We start from the raw sequence: 21,219 nt of genomic DNA on the forward strand, positions 1-21,219 counted from the left end.
ATTATTTCAAGTTATTTTGTAAGCGCTTCGGGTACACAAAGTTACAAGGCCGCAGGGAACGGACTGCATACCGAGGGTTATAATACTGTGGCGGCTTAGGGGGCTTTATACCACCTTTTCTTCAGTGATTTATTGTTCAAGCGAGCGAGCGTAGAAAGCAAGCGATCGAGAACACTATATGACATGGTATAATAGGGTGGCAGAGAACAGCGCCAAGACTGTGTTGTCTAGGGAACTATTAAAGTCACAACGGATCTATGGACATCATTAGAAACCTAGTAAAAAAATAACAGGAGTTATTTGAGGGACTTTTCTCAAAATTTACCGCGCCAGTGCTGATAAAATGAAAATAAAAGTACCAAACTGAGCACCAGAACCGAGTTATTCTAGAAGTTAAAAGCTACTGCAGATCTGTTCAAACAGCTGGAAAGCTTATGAAGAAGCAATTGGTACTACTTAGGTTAAATAGACTTAGCTTTTAACATCAAGCAAGATGGATGTATGGATGGATGTGGAATCGTGGATGCTTGGACCGATGGTAGAGTTCCTGCTGTTTCGTCCTTCCACCTGCCGACAAAAATCATCATCAATATCCTCCTCCTCATCATCATCATAGCTGTCGTCGTCATTATCATCATCATCATTATATACACCGTCATTCTCATTATCATTACCATTCTCATCATCATCAATATCATATTATCATCATCACCTATCTATCTATCTATTTATCTATATCTGTTTATATAAAGCCAGACGCCTTAATCCCGTAAGGGGTGGCCACAAGCAAATCGCCTTCATGATGTAATATCCTCTACCATTTAGCTCAAGTATCCCACTCATATGTTTCTACTCTTTCCCTCCATCTCATCATCGGTCTCCCCCTCCCCCTCTACCCTTCCAACTCTACCCTTCCAAGTGCACTCTTCTGGTCATTTTCTTATTCGCCATCCTCTCCACATGGCCAAACCATCTCGAAGTGTTTCTCTTAACGCTTTCAGTCTCATCCACATCAGCATCACAACGCTCTTTCATCTGCCCATTTGTCTGTCTGTCTCTCTATGAAACTCCACATGCTCCTCTCAAGTAGCTCATTTCCACCGCTCTCACTCTTGACTTGCGTCCTTTCAATAAGATCCAAGCTTCACTTCCATACTTTAAAGTGGGAATCACAGCATGCAGTGCCCTTTTTTTCATACTTTCATCCTCAGTTCCCTCTTCCTAATCACTGCTTTTTAGAGAACAAGCAACCCTCCTTCCCTGACGTATCATTTCAGTCACTTCATCCTCTAATCTTCCATCCTTATTCATCACATTACATAAATACTTAAATGCACTCATATTCTTCCATTTCCTGGCTATGCAGCCTCACTGTGCATTCTGTAACCTCATACGTTGAGATGTTAAAGCATCACCACCATCAGCATCAACATCATTATCACCATCAATATCATCACCATCAGCCTGTGACACACCACTGCATGATAAGGACCCTCTCACCTTTCTCCACTCTGATCCATTGATTGTTAACTTGTTCCGTCCTTGCTCGGTAGATCTGCATCATATGATCTCTCCATCTTGTCTCTTCTGTGAAAGACGTGACACGAGGTGTGTGTGTGGAGTTACCTGAAAACAATATCAGAATTACTAGATGCGGGAGCTTCAGGCCCCTTAGGTTAATCTCCTTGGTGTGGTATGGTGTCGTGTGGTGGTGGGGGATTGTGTGGTGTGGTGTGGGGAGGATTGTGTGGTCAGGTGTGGTGTGATGTGGGAGGGTGGTTGTGTGTGGTGTGGTGTGTGAGGGTGATTTTCTGTGGTGTGGTGTGGTGTGGTGTAGGAGGAGGATTTTGTGTAGTTTGGTGTGGTGTGGGAGGGTGGTTTTGTGTGGTGTGGTGTGGGAGGGCGGTTATGGATGGTGTGGTGGGGGAGGAGGATTTTTTGTGGTGTGGTGTGGTGTGGGAGGGCGGTTATGTGTGGTGTTGTGTGGTAGGGGAGGAGGATTTTTGGTGGTGCGGTGTGGGAGGGTGATTTTGTGTGGTGTGGGAGTGTGATTTCGTGTCGTGTAGAGTGAGAGACTGGTATGGTGTGGTGTGATACGGTGTGGGAGGGTGGTATGGTATGGTGTGGTGTGAGAGGGTGATGGTGAGTGACAATGTGTGGAACGTAACTTGGCTTAACTATAATCTCTAAAGCCTATATGAGTACAACACCTCTCATCCGAAAATGGTTAGTGAGAAGCAGACGGGCAGGGCCGGTCCTAGAGCTACTGTGATAAAATGTAGAAAATCATGTGTTGTATCCTTAAAGTAAAAAAGAATATGTGAGGTTAATTCTTACCTTTAAATAAAGACCAAAATATATGTATTACTTCACTCATATTCATCCACTTCCTAACGATACATAAAGAGACGTTGATCAGTGCATTATGGAACCCTGTGCTGTGATTTATGGGATGTAATAAGCTTTTCAGAATATTGCGTAAGTGTCTCGTAATTGTATAGGTAAAAGGTCCTATATTCTTGGCCTAATATTTACATTTGAAATAAAACTATGAATGTGTGGAAATAATTCTACCATTTGAATAACTATGGTATCATCAACCAAGATATACATACACGAACAGAAGCAAGCACACACACACACACACACACACACACACACACACACACACACACATGCCCAGTCACCAAAACACGAAGTTAAACAGAAAGGAATGGGAGAGGTGACTCAGCCAATGACTTGAAGATCGTCGTCATCATCATCGTCGTCGTCGTCATCGTCGTCGTTGTCTTCGTTGTCGTAATCATCACCATCATCATCTTCTTCGTCGTCATCATCATCATCATCATCATCATCGTCAGCAGCAGCAGCATGTCATCACCATCCCAACACTGTAAAAAATGTAGTACAGAAGTTATATCAATATCATCACCATTATCATCAAATACATCACTATCATATAACCATATTCTAGAGTTTGCATCAACATCATCATCAGCAGCAGCATCAACATCATCAGCAGCAACATCCGTCTTCATCATCATCAGCCTGTGACACACCACTGCAGGATAAGGACCCCTCTCACCTGTCTCCACTCCGATCCTTTGGTTGTTAACTCGTTCCGTCCCTGCTCGGTGGATCTGCGAGTATCATCTCTATCTTGTTCTCTGTGTGCCTCATCCTCTCACTCCGTCTCTGGTCTGCCATTTAGTTACGCTGGCTGTCCATGTGTTACCTGCTCTATGGAAGACGTGACCTAAGGACTGCGTGTGGACTGACCTGTAAACAAGAGGACAAATATACGTGTGTTGCAGCATCGCTACTATTCCCTGTTCACTCTAACTTGGCGTAAAATTGCAATCTCTTTCTTAAATTTTGCGTTGTGACAAGGGGTTAACACTAGAATGGTGCTAGTCACGAAGAAGTGGTATGGAAATGATGTAGAGCTGTAAGTTTAATTCTTTCACTGAACTACCGGAAATAAGCTGCAAAAAAACGACTATCTCGGCCTTGGTAAAATGAAGGAACACCACCACAATATACGCGTACGTGTATGTGTGTGTGTGTGTGTGTGTGTGTGTGTGTGTGTGTGTGTGTGTGTGTGTGTGTGTGTGTGGTGCGAGGTGCCTGTGTGTTACCATGGTAACCTCCCGACACCATCACAGTTACATATACATATTTCCCCACCAGCAAGTTCCATTAGAGAGTACTGTGTGTGTGTGTGTGTGTGTGTGTGTGTGTGTGTGTGTGTGTGTGTGTGTGTGTGTGTGTGTTTGCGCTTCAGGACAAAATAACTTACATACAATATTTTTTTTCCATCACATTGTCCCTCTGAAATATGAATCGCACTTATCAGTTTACATTCAGGTCCCAAACTGTACTGTTGGGTGGACAGGGACAAGGGGGTAGGCAAACCTAGTCCACAAGTCTGATCGGCACGAGAATCAACAGGACGACACTCACACTACTATTTCACTGGTGCTGAGACACCAAGATTGAGGCAGTACAAGGCAGAGTTGCCGTGAATTGCACACTGGTTGTGACGTCATTATTGCACACGGTCTCGTTTAGTAACCAGGATGACAGAGGATGTATTGTTGGTATAACTACCATAAAATTTGGTATACTGTGAATACTGGAAGAGAGGGTATAATTAATGATGTCAGGCCTATTATGATTCAAGTGTAAGGACGTTAAATGATTAAGAGAGTTAATAAGTCAGCAAATGTTGATTAATAACAAGACAGGAGACAAGTAAGTTTATCCACATCCAAGTTTTCTAGTATATCAAGAGTACACGATTTACAACATTGTTTCGGTATTTCTTTAATATTACAAAGTAAGTGTGCACTGCTAATGGTTGGCACGAGTCTTGTAAATAATATATATATTTTTTTAATTATATAGCCGGGTGCGTAGAGGTAGACTGTTCAACGACGTATTCTCCCTTGTTTTAAATGACAGTATTATAGACAAACGCTACATATTCGTTGGTTTAATCATGACAAAATTCCTCGTATTCCTACAAAATAACGTGAACAATTAGTGTGGAAAAAAATTCCACACGAGTGTGGAATGACGTCCGCCTGCCCACATCCATGCTCGTCGTTCATTTGTTTTTCCACATTAGCAGACGATTTTCCACAAAACGGCAGCACTGGACTACAAGGCCTCCTCATCTCCCTCACACTAACATCCCCCTTGTCTCATCAGAATTACGTCTAGTAGCCTTATAGGTATTATTTCTTTGGGCCATGATACTTCCTGGCTGTCAGTGCGATATCCTTGTGTCCTAATGTAGTCACCTTAATGGCTAAAAACAGCAAATAGCCAACACTTACCTCAGGGGAATGATGCAGCAGCAACATACACACACCCTCGTCCTTCCACTGTCATACGGCCACTAGCAAAAGTAGCCAAGTAGCGACGCCTACCAAGACGAAAAACTTGTTCAGCTACTTTCACAACCACTAGATGGTACCCGGGCCCTCTCATAGTAGGGGCAACTCTAGTATTTTATTCCAGGTACTGTTGGGCGATGACATTCAGCTGAGAGTGAGTCATACTACTATAAGAGTGTTAATGCTGTCTCTATTAACTCTCATGATCATACAGGTCTACCAGCCCTACCCAAAAATAAATTGTGTGTGTGTGTGTGTGTGTGTGTGTGTGTGTGTGTGTGTGTGTGTGTGTGTGTTTTGTGTGTGTGGTGTGAGGTGCCTGTGTGTTACCATGGCAACCTCCCGACACCATCACAGTTACATCCACACATTTCCCCACCAGCAAGTTCCATTAGAGAGTACTGTGTGTGTGTGTGTGTGTGTGTGTGTGTGTGTGTGTGTGTGTGTGTGTGTGTGTGTGTGTGTGTGTGTGTGTGTGTGTGTGTGTGTGTGTGTGTGTGTGTGTGTGTGTGTGTGTGTGTGTGTGTGTGTGTGTGTGTGTGTGTGTGTGTGTGTGTGTGTGTGCTTCAGAACAAGATAACTTACATACAATATTTTTTTTCCATCACATTGTCCCTCTGAAATCTGAATCGCACTTATCAGTTTACATTCAGGTCCCAAACTGTACTGTTGGGTGGACAGGGACAAGGGAGCAGGCAAACCTAGTCCACCAGTCTGATCGGCACGAGAATCAACAGGACGACACTCACACTGCTATTTCACTGGTGCTGAGACACCAAGATTGAGGCAGTACAAGGCAGAGTTGCCGTGAATTGCACACTGGTTGTGACGTCATTATTGCACACGGTTTCGTTTAGTAACCAGGATGACAGAGGATGTATTGTTGGTATAACTACCATAAAATTTGGTATACTGTGAATACTGGAAGAGAGGGTATAATATTATTAATGATGTCAGACCTATTATGATTCAAGTGTAAGGACGTTAAATGATTAAGAGAGTTAATAAGTCTGCAAATGTTGATTAATAACAAGACAGGAGACAAGTAAGTTTATCCACATCCAAGCTTTCTAGTATATCAAGAGTACACGATTTACAACATTGTTTCGGTATTTCTTTAATATTACAAAGTAAGTGTGCACTGCTAATGGTTGGCACGAGTCTTGTAAATAATATATATATTTTTTTAATTATATAGCCGGGTGCGTAGAGGTAGACTGTTCAACGACGTATTCTCCCTTGTTTTAAATGACAGTATTATAGACAAACGCCACATATTCGTTGGTTTAATCATGACAAAATTCCTCGTATTCCTACAAAATAACGTGAACAATTAGTGTGGGAAAAAATTCCACACGAGTGTGGAATGACGTCCGCCTGCCCACATCCATGCTCGTCGTTCATTTGTTTTTCCACATTAGCAGACGATTTTCCACAAAACGGCAGCACTGGACTACAAGGCCTCCTCATCTCCCTCACACTAACATCCCCCTTGTCTCATCAGAATTACGTCTAGTAGCCTTATAGGTATTATTTCTTTGGGCCATGATACTTCCTGGCTGTCAGTGAGATATCCTTGTGTCCTAATGTAGTCACCTTAATGGCTAAAAACAGCAAATAGCCAACACTTACCTCAGGGGATTGATGCAACAGCAACACACACACACACACACCATCGTCCTTCCACTGTCATACGGCCACTAGCAAAAGTAGCCAAGTAGCGACGCCTACCAAGACGAAAAACTTGTTCAGCTACTTTCACAACCACTAGATGGTACCCGGGCCCTCTCATAGTAGGGGCAACTCTAGTATTTTATTCCAGGTACTGTTGGGCGATGACATTCAGCTGAGAGTGAGTCATACTACTATAAGAGTGTTAATGCTGTCTCTATTAACTCTCATGATCATACAGGTCTACCAGCCCTACCCAAAAATAAATTGTGTGTGTGTGTGTGTGTGTGTGTGTGTGTGTTTTGTGTGTGTGGTGTGAGGTGCCTGTGTGTTACCATGGCAACCTCCCGACACCATCACAGTTACATCCACACATTTCCCCACCAGCAAGTTCCATTAGAGAGTACTGTGTGTGTGTGTGTGTGTGTGTGTGTGTGTGTGTGTGTGTGTGTGTGTGTGTGTGTGTGTGTGTGTGTGTGTGTGTGTGTGTGTGTGTGTGTGTGTGTGTGTGTGTGTGTGTGCTTCAGAACAAGATAACTTACATACAATATTTTTTTTCCCATCACATTGTCCCTCTGAAATCTGAATCGCACTTATCAGTTTACATTCAGGTCCCAAACTGTACTGTTGGGTGGACAGGGACAAGGGAGCAGGCAAACCTAGTCCACCAGTCTGATCGGCACGAGAATCAACAGGACGACACTCACACTGCTATTTCACTGGTGCTGAGACACCAAGATTGAGGCAGTACAAGGCAGAGTTGCCGTGAATTGCACACTGGTTGTGACGTCATTATTGCACACGGTTTCGTTTAGTAACCAGGATGACAGAGGATGTATTGTTGGTATAACTACCATAAAATTTGGTATACTGTGAATACTGGAAGAGAGGGTATAATATTATTAATGATGTCAGACCTATTATGATTCAAGTGTAAGGACGTTAAATGATTAAGAGAGTTAATAAGTCTGCAAATGTTGATTAATAACAAGACAGGAGACAAGTAAGTTTATCCACATCCAAGTTTTTCTAGTATATCAAGAGTACACGATTTACAACATTGTTTCGGTATTTCTTTAATATTACAAAGTAAGTGTGCACTGCTAATGGTTGGCACGAGTCTTGTAAATAATATATATATTTTTTTAATTATATAGCCGGGTGCGTAGAGGTAGACTGTTCAACGACGTATTCTCCCTTGTTTTAAATGACAGTATTATAGACAAACGCTACATATTCGTTGGTTTAATCATGACAAAATTCCTCGTATTCCTACAAAATAACGTGAACAATTAGTGTGGAAAAAAATTCCACACGAGTGTGGAATGACGTCCGCCTGCCCACATCCATGCTCGTCGTTCATTTGTTTTTCCACATTAGCAGACGATTTTCCACAAAACGGCAGCACTGGACTACAAGGCCTCCTCATCTCCCTCACACTAACATCCCCCTTGTCTCATCAGAATTACGTCTAGTAGCCTTATAGGTATTATTTCTTTGGGCCATGATACTTCCTGGCTGTCAGTGCGATATCCTTGTGTCCTAATGTAGTCACCTTAATGGCTAAAAACAGCAAATAGCCAACACTTACCTCAGGGGATTGATGCAACAGCAACACACACACACACACACCATCGTCCTTCCACTGTCATACGGCCACTAGCAAAAGTAGCCAAGTAGCGACGCCTACCAAGACGAAAAACTTGTTCAGCTACTTTCACAACCACTAGATGGTACCCGGGCCCTCTCATAGTAGGGGCAACTCTAGTATTTTATTCCAGGTACTGTTGGGCGATGACATTCAGCTGAGAGTGAGTCATACTGCTATAAGAGTGTTAATGCTGTCTCTATTAACTCTCATGATCATACAGGTCTACCAGCCCTACCCAAAAATAAATTGTGTGTGTGTGTGTGTGTGTGTGTGTGTGTGTGTGTGTGTGTGTGTGTGTGTGTGTGTGTCTATGTGTTTTGTGTGTGTGGTGTGAGGTGCCTGTGTGTTACCATGGCAACCTCCCGATACCATCACAGTTACATACACACATTTCCTCACCAGCAAGTTCCACTAGAGAGTACTGTGTGTGTGTGTGTGTGTGTGTGTGTGTGTGTGTGTGTGTGTGAGTAGGTGGGTGAATGTGTTGTGTGTGGAGGGTGGGGGGTGGGGGTGAATGGTTTGATGTGGTTGCTGTGTGTGTGTGGTGTTGTCTATGTGTACCAGGTGACCCTGTGTGTGTGTCCGGCAGGGACACTGCGTGTGGATGCATTGTAGAGCTCATAGTGAACCTGTTTGAATGAAGGTTTGGGTATGCATATCAGTAAATGTGCATATATATATGTATATATATATATATATATGTGTGTGTGTGTGTGTGTGTGTGTGTGTGTGTCCATATGAGTATTCATAAATGTGTGTGCATCAGTGTGTGTACTCATCAGTGTGTGCATCAGTGTGTGTATGCATCAGCGTCTGTGTGTATCAGTGTGTGCATACATTGCCGTGTGCGTGTATCAGTGTCTTAATGCATCAATGCGTGCGTGCATCCATGTGTGCGCATCGGTGTATTTGTGCCAGAGTGTGTGCGTGCATCACTGTGTACATGCAACAATCCCTTCATGAATCAGTATGTGTGTATTGAAACATATGTGGGTGCATCAATATATATGTACTACCATGTGCTTGCTTGCTTCCACGAGCATAAACTTTGTAAATATAGGTAAATTAAGTGCGCCTTCGTGCATTCCCTGTATGTATGTATGTATGCATGTATGTATGTGTGTGTGCAGGTGCGTACATGTGTGCACTTGGGTGTGCGTCTGAGTATATGTGTGTGTTTTGTGTTTGTGTGTGTTTTTTGAGCAGATGCATGTGTACGTGAATGCACTTACAGCAGATTTATGACTACAGAACTAAGGTTATTTTTGCCAGCACGTTCTTACCCTAAAATACAAGCCTCAGTAGTCACTTTATATTCAGGTTCTGATCTGTACTGCTGCGTGGACAGAGACAAGGGGGAAACAAACCATGTCCACCAGTTTGATCGGCACGAGAATCCACAGGACGATACTTACTTATTTCACTGGTGCTGAGACGCCAGAACTGAGATGCTGCACGGCCCCCTTCCCTCGCACACTGCCCCCTTGTCTCATCAAACTGACGTGTATTACCTTTATTTTTTACTTGTCTTTAGCCTATGATACATCCTGGCTGTCAGCAAGACATCCTTGTGTCCTAATGTCATTACCTTAATGACTAAAAACAGCAAAATCTAACGCTTACCTCAGGAGACTGAGTCAACGCACCCTTACCTTCCCATCTCCTTTACTCACTGATACCTTCTTCGTCTCACCGACAAATACACTTGTTACCCATATTTTTTACATGTCTTTAGCTTATGACACTTCCTGGCTGCCACTAATATATCTTTGTGTCCCAGTTTAACCCCCTGAATGGTTAATAACAGCAAATTCCAACACGTACCCACAAGAAAGCGCCGACGTTCCCTCTCCCTCTCGTCGTCCGGCGGCCACTGACTGACAGAGGCAAGCAGCGAGTCCTACCAAGCTTAGAATCTTTGCTTAGCTACTCTTCTAGCCAAAAGATGGTATGGTGACCCTCTCATGACAGGGATTACTCTAGTGTTCCATCCCAGCTAATCCTAGACGCTTTGATCCACCTGAGAGTAAAGCATAGGAAACAGAGAGTGATCGTACTGGCATAATTTACAATGTTATTATTGGAATGTTCTCCCTTCCTTATATTGCTGAGGTCAGAAGGTTTTATTCAGCTGAGAGTGGGTTGTAGGAGTCTTGTGTGTAAAAGAGAGCAGGTGTAAGGACGATAGCAATCAGAATCAGCAATAAAGTACTGTATCATTACTAAAAATTTACACGCATTAGATATCTGTTACGTATAGCACAAATTGAAGGTTCAGATAAAAGCAGGGATATAATTATGTGCTTTCTCTCTCTCGTTTTATCTTTCTCTTGCCACACCCTCTCTTCGTGTCTTCCCTTTCGCTGCCTCAGGTGGGTAAGGGCTGTCTCCAGCTTATAATGCTCGCTCTCTTCCTGCTCCACTTACTGCATTCACTTTAATAACAATAATAATATCAATAATAATAATAATGATAATAATAAACTCATCTTTCAACTTGTATTTTTTAGATTCCCTCTTGGAGGATAATTATAAATAAATGAAAACTCATGTTTCACGGGAAACATGAAGAATTTTATTTAGTTAACTTTCCTCCCCTCTCTCTTCCCCGTCTGTATAATATTCCTCGATAATCTTCTGTCTTTCTTTCTTTCAGTCTTTCCGCCTACGGGTGACTTTACACTCCCTCTTCTCTCTTTCATTCCTTCATTCTTTCCTCGTCCTTCTGCCTGTGGGTGACTCTACACTGAGTGACAACCCAAATGGTTTCCTGTACACAAGGAAACCATTTACTATGCTGGGTGGTAACCATATAACCAAAATTTGGCGCCTGGTGGTTTAATGGGTAATTATTGTGCTCCAAGCGGATTGAGCTGGTGAAGGTTTATATCCAAGGGGTGGTTCGGGTCTATTGCTCACATAATGCCACTCAGGGATGAGTGAGGTTGGTCACTCTCATCTTAAATGTCAGGACCAACTGCCTAGCCCAGAGCTCCTACGCTCCTCATGGGGAAAAGTAGGATTGGATGATGATGGATGGATGAAAAGAAAAAGAGCAGCGAATAAAAGCAAAAAGAACAGAGAATGAGATAAAGAGAGCAGAGACTGAAACAAAAAGCAGAAAGGCAGACTGGGGCCAGAAAAAGTGAAAAAAAGAAGAACGATAAAAAGAACACGGTAAGAGTAATATACGGCTTGGATAGGTGGTTCGGAGGCTGATGAGGACTGTGAGGAGTGATAAAGTATAAGCAGACGAGACTACGTGGTTCAGAGGCTGATGAAGGCTATGAGACGACCATGACTGATTTGAGAGGGTTGTCATTGTATAATCAGACAGGACGTGTACGACTCCCTTTATGGTGTATGTAATCAGCAGTAAAAAGCCTTGCAAACAGGAGTTTAGTAGAGGATAATCCACAAATATGGGAGTCAATGTTGTGCGTTGCCACATGGGCATATAACACAGCGTATCACAGAGTGTTAAAGGAATCCCCATTCTACCTCATGTTCCTAAGGGACCCTGGTGTCCCGTATGATGTCGTAAAACAGGAACCGATCTGCTATGATCTGGATAACTATAAAAATGAGATGGCCATTAAAGCTAATCGTACCTTTAAAAGATGTTTAAGGTACATTGAGGAAAGTCAAGAGGCCATGGAGAATCAACAGACATCGAGAGCAAAAGTAAAAGAGATTCGTGCAGGAGATAGGGTTTATGTACGAAAGATTCCCAAGCCAGGAGAGCCTAAGAAACTTCAACCTCTATACGATGGACCTTTTAGAGTGAAAGGGAAAATTAGTGATGTGATAGTAAAACTGGTAGACATAAACACGGGGAGAGTCATGAAAGTCCACACAGACAGAGTCAGACTTGCCCACGAAGATAATTTAGACGAGACAATGAATGGTAATGTGCGGAGAGCATATCCCCTCCATGAGGATCCTCTCCCACCAGAGGAAGTGCAAAAATATGAACTGAGAGATATTTTAGACGTAGAAAGAGCGGACGAAGGAAACGCCTCACAATTGCAGGAAACAGAGGAAAGTACTCAAAGCGTGCAGAGCTTGCACGAAGAGCAAGAAGAAGGTGCGGTGGCTAATTCGATTGATGATGCCGAAGGAGGAAGAAAAACCTATAGTTTAAGATCTACGGGACAGGTAACAGACTTACCTAATATTATGGATAGGCCTATAGAATACCTAAAATAAAAGTTGACCCTTTTTACAGGTCCTACTGACCGTGATCATCAGTGGACTTGGAAGTCAAGCATGGGAAGACCTACCAGTGAGAGCGGGACTTGCATTCACCGCACAACGTCAGGCCCACATAATAATAATAATAATGACGTATAGAAAAGGGGGGGAAAGGAAGGAAGGTAAAGAATGATTGTGTATATGTGATGAGTGTTATGCAACCAGGGCGACGACACGTGGTGGCAGGAACTAGGCCTTAGTTTAAACTCCCGGCCTTACTGAGAGCTCTGGTCCTGGTTGCATTGTGTAAAGTGCATGTGTTTTTTTTTGTTTGGGTAGGATGGTAGGATACGGGTGTTAGGGTAAGGTGTTGTAGCCCTGGGGGGCTTGGGTAGGGGGATAAGGAAAGGGGAGGGGTGGAGGAAGGGGAGTATGGGGGGGTCAGGGTCTGAGGTAGGGTGCTGGATATGAGGATGGCGGGTTATTACATGGCTGCCGTGATCTTGATAATGGGTGTAGGGGTGGTTTAGAGTCTTAAGTGAATTGCAGGGTGTGAACTAAGTAGTTGATTAATAAAAGGGTCAGTAATAAATAAACTATTGGTGCTTAAGTGAACCCTCAGCGAAACACATGTTCCGCCCTTGCCATGACGCGAGACTGGTGTGCATTGGTACGCTGTGGGGTAACCAGACAGCGGCCGCGGAGCTGGGCGGCGTGCGTCTCCACCCCACCCGTAACATTTGGTAACTGAGGCGGTGATCGTTGATTCGTTGGTGTGGCAGCGAAATGCGGATGAAGATCTTGGTAGACGGCCTGGCGCCATGGCCTAACCGAAGCAGATATACACCCCAACACACCAAGAGCGACACTGAGGGTCGCTGACTGGGCATAGGGGTTTTAAATGGGTTGAGGCAGACAGGTAGACGCCGCATTGGGGGCGGGGTTTGCAATAAAGAAAATTCCCACAAAATAAAGGGGAGCCTGATGTAACTTCGACGAATCTTTATACCGTCCATTATCTTTTCTTTTCTCTCTCTCTCTCTCTCTCTCTTGTTCTTACGTTGCCTCATGTTAAAAGGTCCTTTTATTTCTTAATGGCGGTGGTGTAATATAAATTTCCATGTGGCTCTATATGTGGACACTCAGTGGATTGTGTTTTCCATTCTTTCCAGCTAATCTACAGTTTATCACATTTTTCCTGGCTTATTTCCCAGCGATATCTATACTGCATTCGGATTCTACACTAAGTTATTGGCTGCATAATCAGTTGCTTTGTACTGTGATCGTATCGTATCTTTTATAAAAGCTCCAATAAGCTTGCATGCGTCGGCCTTAGTCACATGATGGCTCTCCACGCTGCTTGATCTCTGGCAGCCTCCCTATTCAGTCCTTTATCCCCGAGGTCACACTCTATGACCTCGTCTCAGGTCTTTTTCGGTCTGCCTCTCGCAACCCTACTCCCGACGTTCACACTTCTTACTGTAGATCCATAATATCTGAATGTTTCTTGTCTGCTTCTTACCATTTGTAGAGGTTCCCTGTACTGTGTGTGTGTGTGTGTGTGTGTGTGTAATTCACCGGGTCGGTCAGGATCACTTGATGGTCGTGATCGTCAGATTTTACCCTCCCGGAAGGGAGCTGAGAGCTCATATAGTCCGATCTAAGGGCAAGGCTGTGACCTTCACACACGCACACACCCGTCCCCTTGCTCCAGGAGGACAGTAACCACCCACTTCGTCAGTGAAACTTTTCGCAACCTGAGCGAGGCGCGAATTCCCGTCCACCAGTTGGCAAGCGAGAAAGTTACCACTGCACCAGCGAGCGGTGTGTGTGTGTGTGTGTGTGTGTGTGTGTGTGTGTTCTTACCTAATTGTTCTTACCTAATTGTATCTTTATAGGAACGAATAAAGCTCGTAGTCCAGTGTATTAAACCATTTGTATCATACATATCCTTAAATTTATGAAACGTTTTGGCACACTATTTCATTCGGTAGTGCATTCCACTGGTCAATTATTGTTCTATTTGGGAAACTAAATTTCCTTACGTCTTTATTGCCTCTCCTTTTATGCAGTTCTTTGCAGTGTCCTCTTACTGCTGCATCCCCATAGGTTATATACTCATTTATGTCTATTTTCTCCTTCCCTGATATGCATTTATATAGTATAATCATGTCTCCTCTTTTCCTTCTCTCCTGTAGTGTAGGTAGATTCAGTTTTTCTTCGTAGCTTAGATCCCTTAAGCTTGGTACCCATCTTGTAGCTGCCCTTTGAACTTTTTCAATCTTATCTATGTGTTTTTTTAGATGAGGACTCCAGACTACTGACGCATACTCCAGGGTTGGTCTGATGAATGATGTTATTATCTTTAATAGTATGTCTTCATTTGTGTGTGTGTGTGTGTGTGTGTGTGTGTGTGTGTGTGTGCGTGTGTGCGTGCGTGTTCTTACCTAAGTGTATCTTTACAGGAATGAGTCAAGCTCGTACTGTCCCGTGTCTTAAACCATATTAATCGTACATATCCTTAAATCTGTGAATTGTTTTGGCACACACTATTTCATTCGGTAGTGCATTCCATTGATCAATTGCTCTGTTTGGGAAACTGAATTTCCTTACGTCTTTATCACCTCTCCTTATGCAGTTTTTTGCAGTGTCCTCTTGCTGATGCTTCTCCATATGTTAAGTAGTCATTTATGTCTATTTTCTCCTTCTCTGATATGCATTTATATAGCATTATCATGTCACCTCTTTTCCTTCTCTCCTGTAGTGTTGGTAGATTCAGTTTATTTAGTCTTTCTTCGTAGCTTAGATCCCTTAAGCTTGGTATCCATCTTGTAGCGGCCCTTTGAACTTTTTCAATCTTGTCTATGTGTTTTTTTGAGATGAGGACTCCAGACTACTGATGCATACGCCAGGGTTGGTCTCATGAATGATGTTATTATCCTTCTTAGCATGTCTTCATTAATGTATGTGAATGCTATTCTCATATTTGCAAGCAGTGTATACATGTTCCGTACCTTCTCACTGATGTGGTCAGCCGGAGATAGTCTGTTATTGATAATCACACCTAGGTCCTTCTCTCTTTCTGATGTATGTAGGGTTTTATTTCCTAACGTATAATCCCAGTCAGGTCTTTTTCCACTTTTACCAAACTTGATTACATGACACTTGTCCACATTGAATTCCATTTGCCATGTACTACTCCATTCATGAAGTTTATTTAATTCTTCTTGTAGCTCTTTACAAGAGTCTGTGTTAGTAATTCTCCTTTGTATTTTTCCATCATCTGCAAACATATTCAGATAGCTTTCATTTCCAGTGTTACTGTTTATATCATTTATATACACTAAAAACATGATTGGTGCCAGCACTGAGCCCTGTGTGGTACTCCACTAGTCACTTCTTTCCATGATGAGTAGTTTCCCCTTAGTACTGTTCTCATTTCTCTTTTTATGAGAAAATCTTTCATCCAACAAAACAGTTTGCCTTGAATTCCTCCTTGATGGTACACTTTCCATAAAAGTCTTTGGTTTGGTACTGTGTCAAATGCTTTCTTGTGTGTGTGTGTGTGTGTGTGTGTGTGTGTGTGTTTAGGGGTGTGTGAGATGTGTTTTGTAATGATTTTTTTTTCTCTCTCTCTCCTTCTTTACTCCAGTTCATTTTACAAGTGCATATGTAAGTCTGATCATGTTCGTTCGTTCGTTGACGATTTCCTCCCCTATAGGGAGGGCCGGGCCTTACATTAGCCCAGTCGGTGGATTTTTGACTGAATTTCTTAGTTGGTTGTGTTGGCTGTATTTGAGGGGGAAGAAACCACCGTGGCGGTTCTGTATGGTCTTTTTTTTTTTTTTTTTTTTTTTTTATAGCTCACAGGTGCATCATATGCCTGCACACGTTGATGTATAAAAACATCCGCGCATGCAGGCACAAACACACGAGTGATTTTAGAGTGGGAGGGTATAATGGAACAGGTGACCAGGTGACCGTTAGGCGCGGGGATTAGCGGGGATTAACGGTACCTGAACCGTATGGAAGGGGGCATGGTGACTGAGACAGTTGTAGCTGCCTGACTGAGTGATTTTAAAAGGGTGGGGGGAAGTGTGCAGTGATGTTTGCTAGGGTTGTTATGGGTGTATTAGCAATCACTGCAGCAGCTGCTTGTTTAAGTGAATCCTCGGGGCTGGCTGCCGTATTTATGCGGGGTGTATCTGGGTTGGGGAGATTGACAGGTCTGTTAAATTTATTGGTGTTTCGGCAGCTGAGAATATAGTGGAGAAACGGGAATGGGGTATCAGTGTTGCAGTTTTCACACGTGCTGGGTTGTGCCTCATTTGTGAGTATATGGGCTTTACACTTATATCCCAAGCGGAGGCATCGTATATTTTTAAGTGTTCTGCTTTTGAATTTGTTAATAGTATTTATTGGCTCATATTTTGTAGCGGCAGCATACCATATTGCAGAAGGGGAGCCCGCCTGGACTTGATGCTCGTGTTCTGAGCGGTTGATTGTTGCTGCCTGCATTTTAATTGTTCTTTTGATCTGAGTGAGGCTCGGTGTTATGTCAACCTGAACGTGTGAATATTCCGTGGCTTCTTTGGCTAGTTGGTCTGCCAATTCATTCCCTTTGATACCTACATGGCTGGGTATCCAATTAATTGTTATAGTTCCGCCAGCATCTCGTATTTCTTGCGCGGTGGCAATTATGTCAGTAATTAAATGAGTGTTATCAGACGGCTCCTGTTTTCTTAGCGTTTGTATTGCGCTGGCGGAGTCTGTATGGATGATTGTATGGGATGTTGGGTTGATGTCTAGGGCATCGTCCATGGCGGTAAGAATTGCAATTATTTCAGTCTGGAGTGTAGAGGCTCCATCTGATACACGCAGGCCAAATGAGTGTTCTCGGCATACGACTGCCGCACCTGCTTTATTGTTATTCACAGAGCCGTCTGTATAGTAGGTTGATGAGTTGGGGGAGGTGAGGGAGGCAATTTGCATTAAGCTCTCTTGGCGTAATTGTTGTACGGGAGTGAGGGCTTTAGGGGGAGAGCTTGTAATGATAAGATTGAATAGGGGGGGATCCCAAGGAGGGCGGGGATGATACGCTACACTTGGTTCATCTGGGGGGAGATTTATGATGGGATTTAGATTAAAGGAGTGAATGGCTTTTGCGGCGCAGTGACTCCAGGTGTTGTTTAGGATGTCGGGGTGTAGGTTAGCAGCCGCCGTTAATCGTGTTGTAAGGGGGAGGGGGGAGTTTTTACGTGTAAGCTTGGCTGCCAAGCTAGCGACTCTTGCTTTGATTCTGATGTTAATAGATTCGATGTTGCACTCCATTCTGAGGTTGCAAAGCCGTGTCCACATTGGTGATCCCGTCATAATTCTTAGTGCCTCATTCTGTATAACCTCCAGTTTGTCGGCTAATTTTGGGCTGATGGTGGGTAAGGCAGGCGCTGCGTAATCAATAATAGATCTTATTGCCTGAATATAGAAGAGACGTAAGACTTTAAATGAAGCTCCTTCACCTTTGCCAGCTAAAGATCTAAGGGCGTTGAGGCGTAATTTGGTGATATCTCGGAGGTATTTTATTTCTGTGTCAAAGGTGAGGTTTCTGTCCATGTATACCCCTAGGTACCGGTGGGTGTTGACGTACTCTATAAGAGAGTTACTGAGGAACAGCTGTCTTGGTGGGGTTGGAATTTTGACGGGGAGGGCCTTAGTTTTGAGCGGATTTATTTTCAGGCCTAATTCTCTACATTTTTTATGCAGGATGTCGAGTGCTTTTTGCGCTTTCTGTGAGTAGCGCCCCCCATATATTACTAGAGTTATATCATCAGCATAACACAAAAGGCGGGCTCCTTGGCCCAGGTCGAGATGAAGGAGGCATTCAATTAATGTATTAAAAAGGGTGGGGCTTATGATGCTTCCTTGTGGAGTGCCATTTGTGTGATTATATGCTTCTGAAAGATGGCCTTGGAACCTGACTTTGGCTTTGCGACCTGAGAAAAAGCTTTCAAGCCAGCGCAGAAGGTGACCCTTAACATCCTTGCTTGCAAGGGTGGCAAGGATGGCCTCGGGACATGCCAGCTCAAAAGCTTTTTCCAGGTCTATGAAAATGGCTAGGCCTTTACCTCCCCTGAGCTCTGATAAAAATGAGCTAAGGCATTCAGCTGTGCCCTTGCCTTTTGTGAAGGCGAAGATGTGGCTATGTGGTGATGGGGTGACCCAGTCAAGGCGGCTTTTAACCATTCTTTCGGTGGTTTTGGAGAGACAACTAAGAAGAGAGATGGGTCTGTAGGTGGTGGGATCGAGAGGCTTGGGGATGGGATGGATTATAGCCTCCTTCCATTGAGATGGAATAATGCCTAAATGCCACGAGTGATTGATGAGGTCCAGAAAGGCTGTTTTAGCAGTGTTCCCCGCATGATTAATCATGGAATATGTAATTCTCTGATCATGTATGTCTGCCTGATTCGCCACGGCTACAATATATCATCTTGCCTGGTCGCTTGCCTGCTCGTTACTTACAGCCTCGTATCTGCATAATGAACCATGAAATATTGTAACTGGCTGACCGTGGCAGGACAACGAGAGATAAAGAGGGGGGATAAGAGAAAAAGAGCAGAGAGTAAAAGCAAAAAGAACAGAGAATGAGATAAAGAGAGCAGAGACTGAAACAAAGCGCATAAAGGCAGAATGGGGCCAGAAAAAGTGAAAAAAAAACGAAGAACGAAAAAAAGAACACAGGATAACAATAATATAGACTTAGATAGGAAGTTCGGAGGCTGATGAGGACTATGAGGAGTGCTACAGTATAAGCAGACGAGACTACGTGGTTCAGAGCCTGATGAAGGCTGTGAGAAGACCATGAATGATTTGAGAGAGTTGTCATTGTATAATCAGACAGGACTTGTACAACTCCCAATATGGTGTATGTAATCAGCAGAACAAAGCCTTGCACGAGGGAGGTCGGAAGCTACAAACGTGCTATTGACCAATTACCAATAGCAGGAGTGTAATTGATAATAAACACCCTTGCACGAGAGGGAGGCAGGAGGCTTTAAAAACATACCATTGACAGATTCCCAATAGGACGACTGTAATAGATACCGATGTAACAGACACGAGAAAACATCCATGCCTGAGAGGTGGGGAGCTGTAAACATATATCAGTGATGTTACCAATTGGAGGAGTGTAATTGACAGTAAATATCGTTACTTGAGAGGAGGCGGAAAGCTTTAGAAACATTCCGGTGAAATATTAACCTTCATATTAAGCAAAGCACTGAGATATCTATTAACGCTTGCCATAAAAGACTGAACCTGAGTCTGTTATCTCGCAGCCACATACGAACAGACATAAAACAAGCCATATCCAACGACTTTCAGTACAGCAACGTCTCTTCAACCTTATTCTTACTTCAGACGACTTTATTCAACTTGGGCAAGATATCTGCTAATGAAACTTGGGCAGGATATCTGGTACACAAGGCTGTATCTACTGCCATCTTTCTAGTTCTAGTATTTTCCACGAAGCTCTTATACAATCGTCCAGAGAAAGCTAAATAAACTAAAAACATATGCTATACTGAGGAAGAGGCAATCGTAACTATAAAGGACGCTATTCTTAAGCAGTCCACCCTCAGTCACATGAGAACCCAAACGTAAAAACAAAGTTTTAGTTACACAAGGCACACACAAAATATATAAAATAGACGAAACACGAAGCGAGCACACACACACACACACACACACACACACACACACACACACACACACACACACATTGGAAGGACCGACCAACAAAAGACCGAGCCCAGTCTCAACTAACCTATCCATATTTGCTCGAAATGAACCCTGCCTACCCTCGAATGACCTAATCCAACCCAAATCAACACAACCTAATCTAACTTAACCTTACCTAACCCAGTCTAATTGTATTTAACCTCACAATCTCACATAACCTTCCCATACCTAACCTAACCAATTCTGACGCAACCTAACCGCATCTAACCCTACCTAATCCTACCCAGTCTCACTTAACCATACCATACCCGACCTAGCCCAACCCAGTCAAGCCTAAAATGACCTAATCCAATCGAAAATAACCCAGCCTAACCCAACCAAATGAAACCCAACCCATAACCTATCAAAACCGACGTATTCTAAAGCAATCTAACCTAATCCGTCTATATCTAGTCGAACTGAAGCCAACCCAACCAAAAATTACCTAATCAGACCAAACCCTGCCCAAAGTGACCTAACCTAACTTTCGATCGGCTATATATTCGTTAAGAAATTTTGCTGCCTGAAAGTAAGGCTACGGATGTCACATTCCAAGTTTCGCCTGTTCTGTGGACACGTATAACTTTGTGTGTGTGTGTGTGTGTGTGTATGCTTTCAGGGATAACTAGATGTATTTAAAGATATGGCTATGTATATAGAAATAGAACTTTGTGTGTCGGGTTATGGATATGTATGTGTTGATGAATCGACGTTTGTGAAGATGTTATCGTGTATGAATGATTGAATGTGGGGCTACGTGTGTTGAGGTGGAACAACTCTTGTTAATGTGAGGTTGGGGTTACGTAGGTGGAGGTACAGCTGCGTGTTGAGGTTACATATGTAGAGGAGTGGGTGTTTGTGTGGAGGGATGGCGTGTGTCCTTGGAGGCGAGGCTATGCAGAGCTATGGCTGTGTGTCTGGAGGTGTGGTAGGATGCTGGTGTGGTTCTATGTTACGTTGTCTTTGTCTTTATGTCTGTGTTTTCGAACGTGTTCATGTGTGTATGTGTGTGTGTGTGTGTGT

General features: G+C 43.3%; 2 protein-coding genes across 2 annotated transcripts in view; one reads left to right on the forward strand and one right to left on the reverse strand.

The window, feature by feature from the left end:
• The window catches only part of LOC145390057 (uncharacterized), a 55,666-nt gene extending 39,310 nt beyond the window's left edge, over window positions 1-16,356 (forward strand). The window contains exon 9 of the mRNA XM_080265133.1: window positions 16,339-16,356. Within this exon, the coding sequence (XP_080121259.1) occupies window positions 16,339-16,356 (18 nt within the window). The remainder of the gene's footprint in view (window positions 1-16,338) is intronic.
• Window positions 16,357-16,494: 138 nt separating this feature from the next.
• On the reverse strand, window positions 16,495-18,660 carry LOC145390058 (uncharacterized). The gene has a single exon (XM_080265134.1). It carries the CDS (start codon window positions 18,658-18,660, stop codon window positions 16,495-16,497), a length of 2,166 nt encoding a protein of 721 aa, XP_080121260.1.
• Between the last annotated feature and the right edge of the window lie 2,559 nt (window positions 18,661-21,219).

This window comes from Coenobita brevimanus, unplaced genomic scaffold, assembly GCF_032717465.1.
Source record: "Coenobita brevimanus isolate Jiangsu-jjx unplaced genomic scaffold, ASM3271746v2 jjx.HiC_scaffold_2778, whole genome shotgun sequence".
Classification (NCBI taxonomy): Eukaryota; Metazoa; Arthropoda; class Malacostraca; order Decapoda; family Coenobitidae; genus Coenobita; species Coenobita brevimanus.

Bases quoted from the DNA above. Each gene is read 5' to 3' on its own strand.
- LOC145390058 (XM_080265134.1), bottom strand. From the start codon at position 18,660: ATGGTTAAAAGCCGCCTTGACTGGGTCACCCCATCACCACATAGCCAC.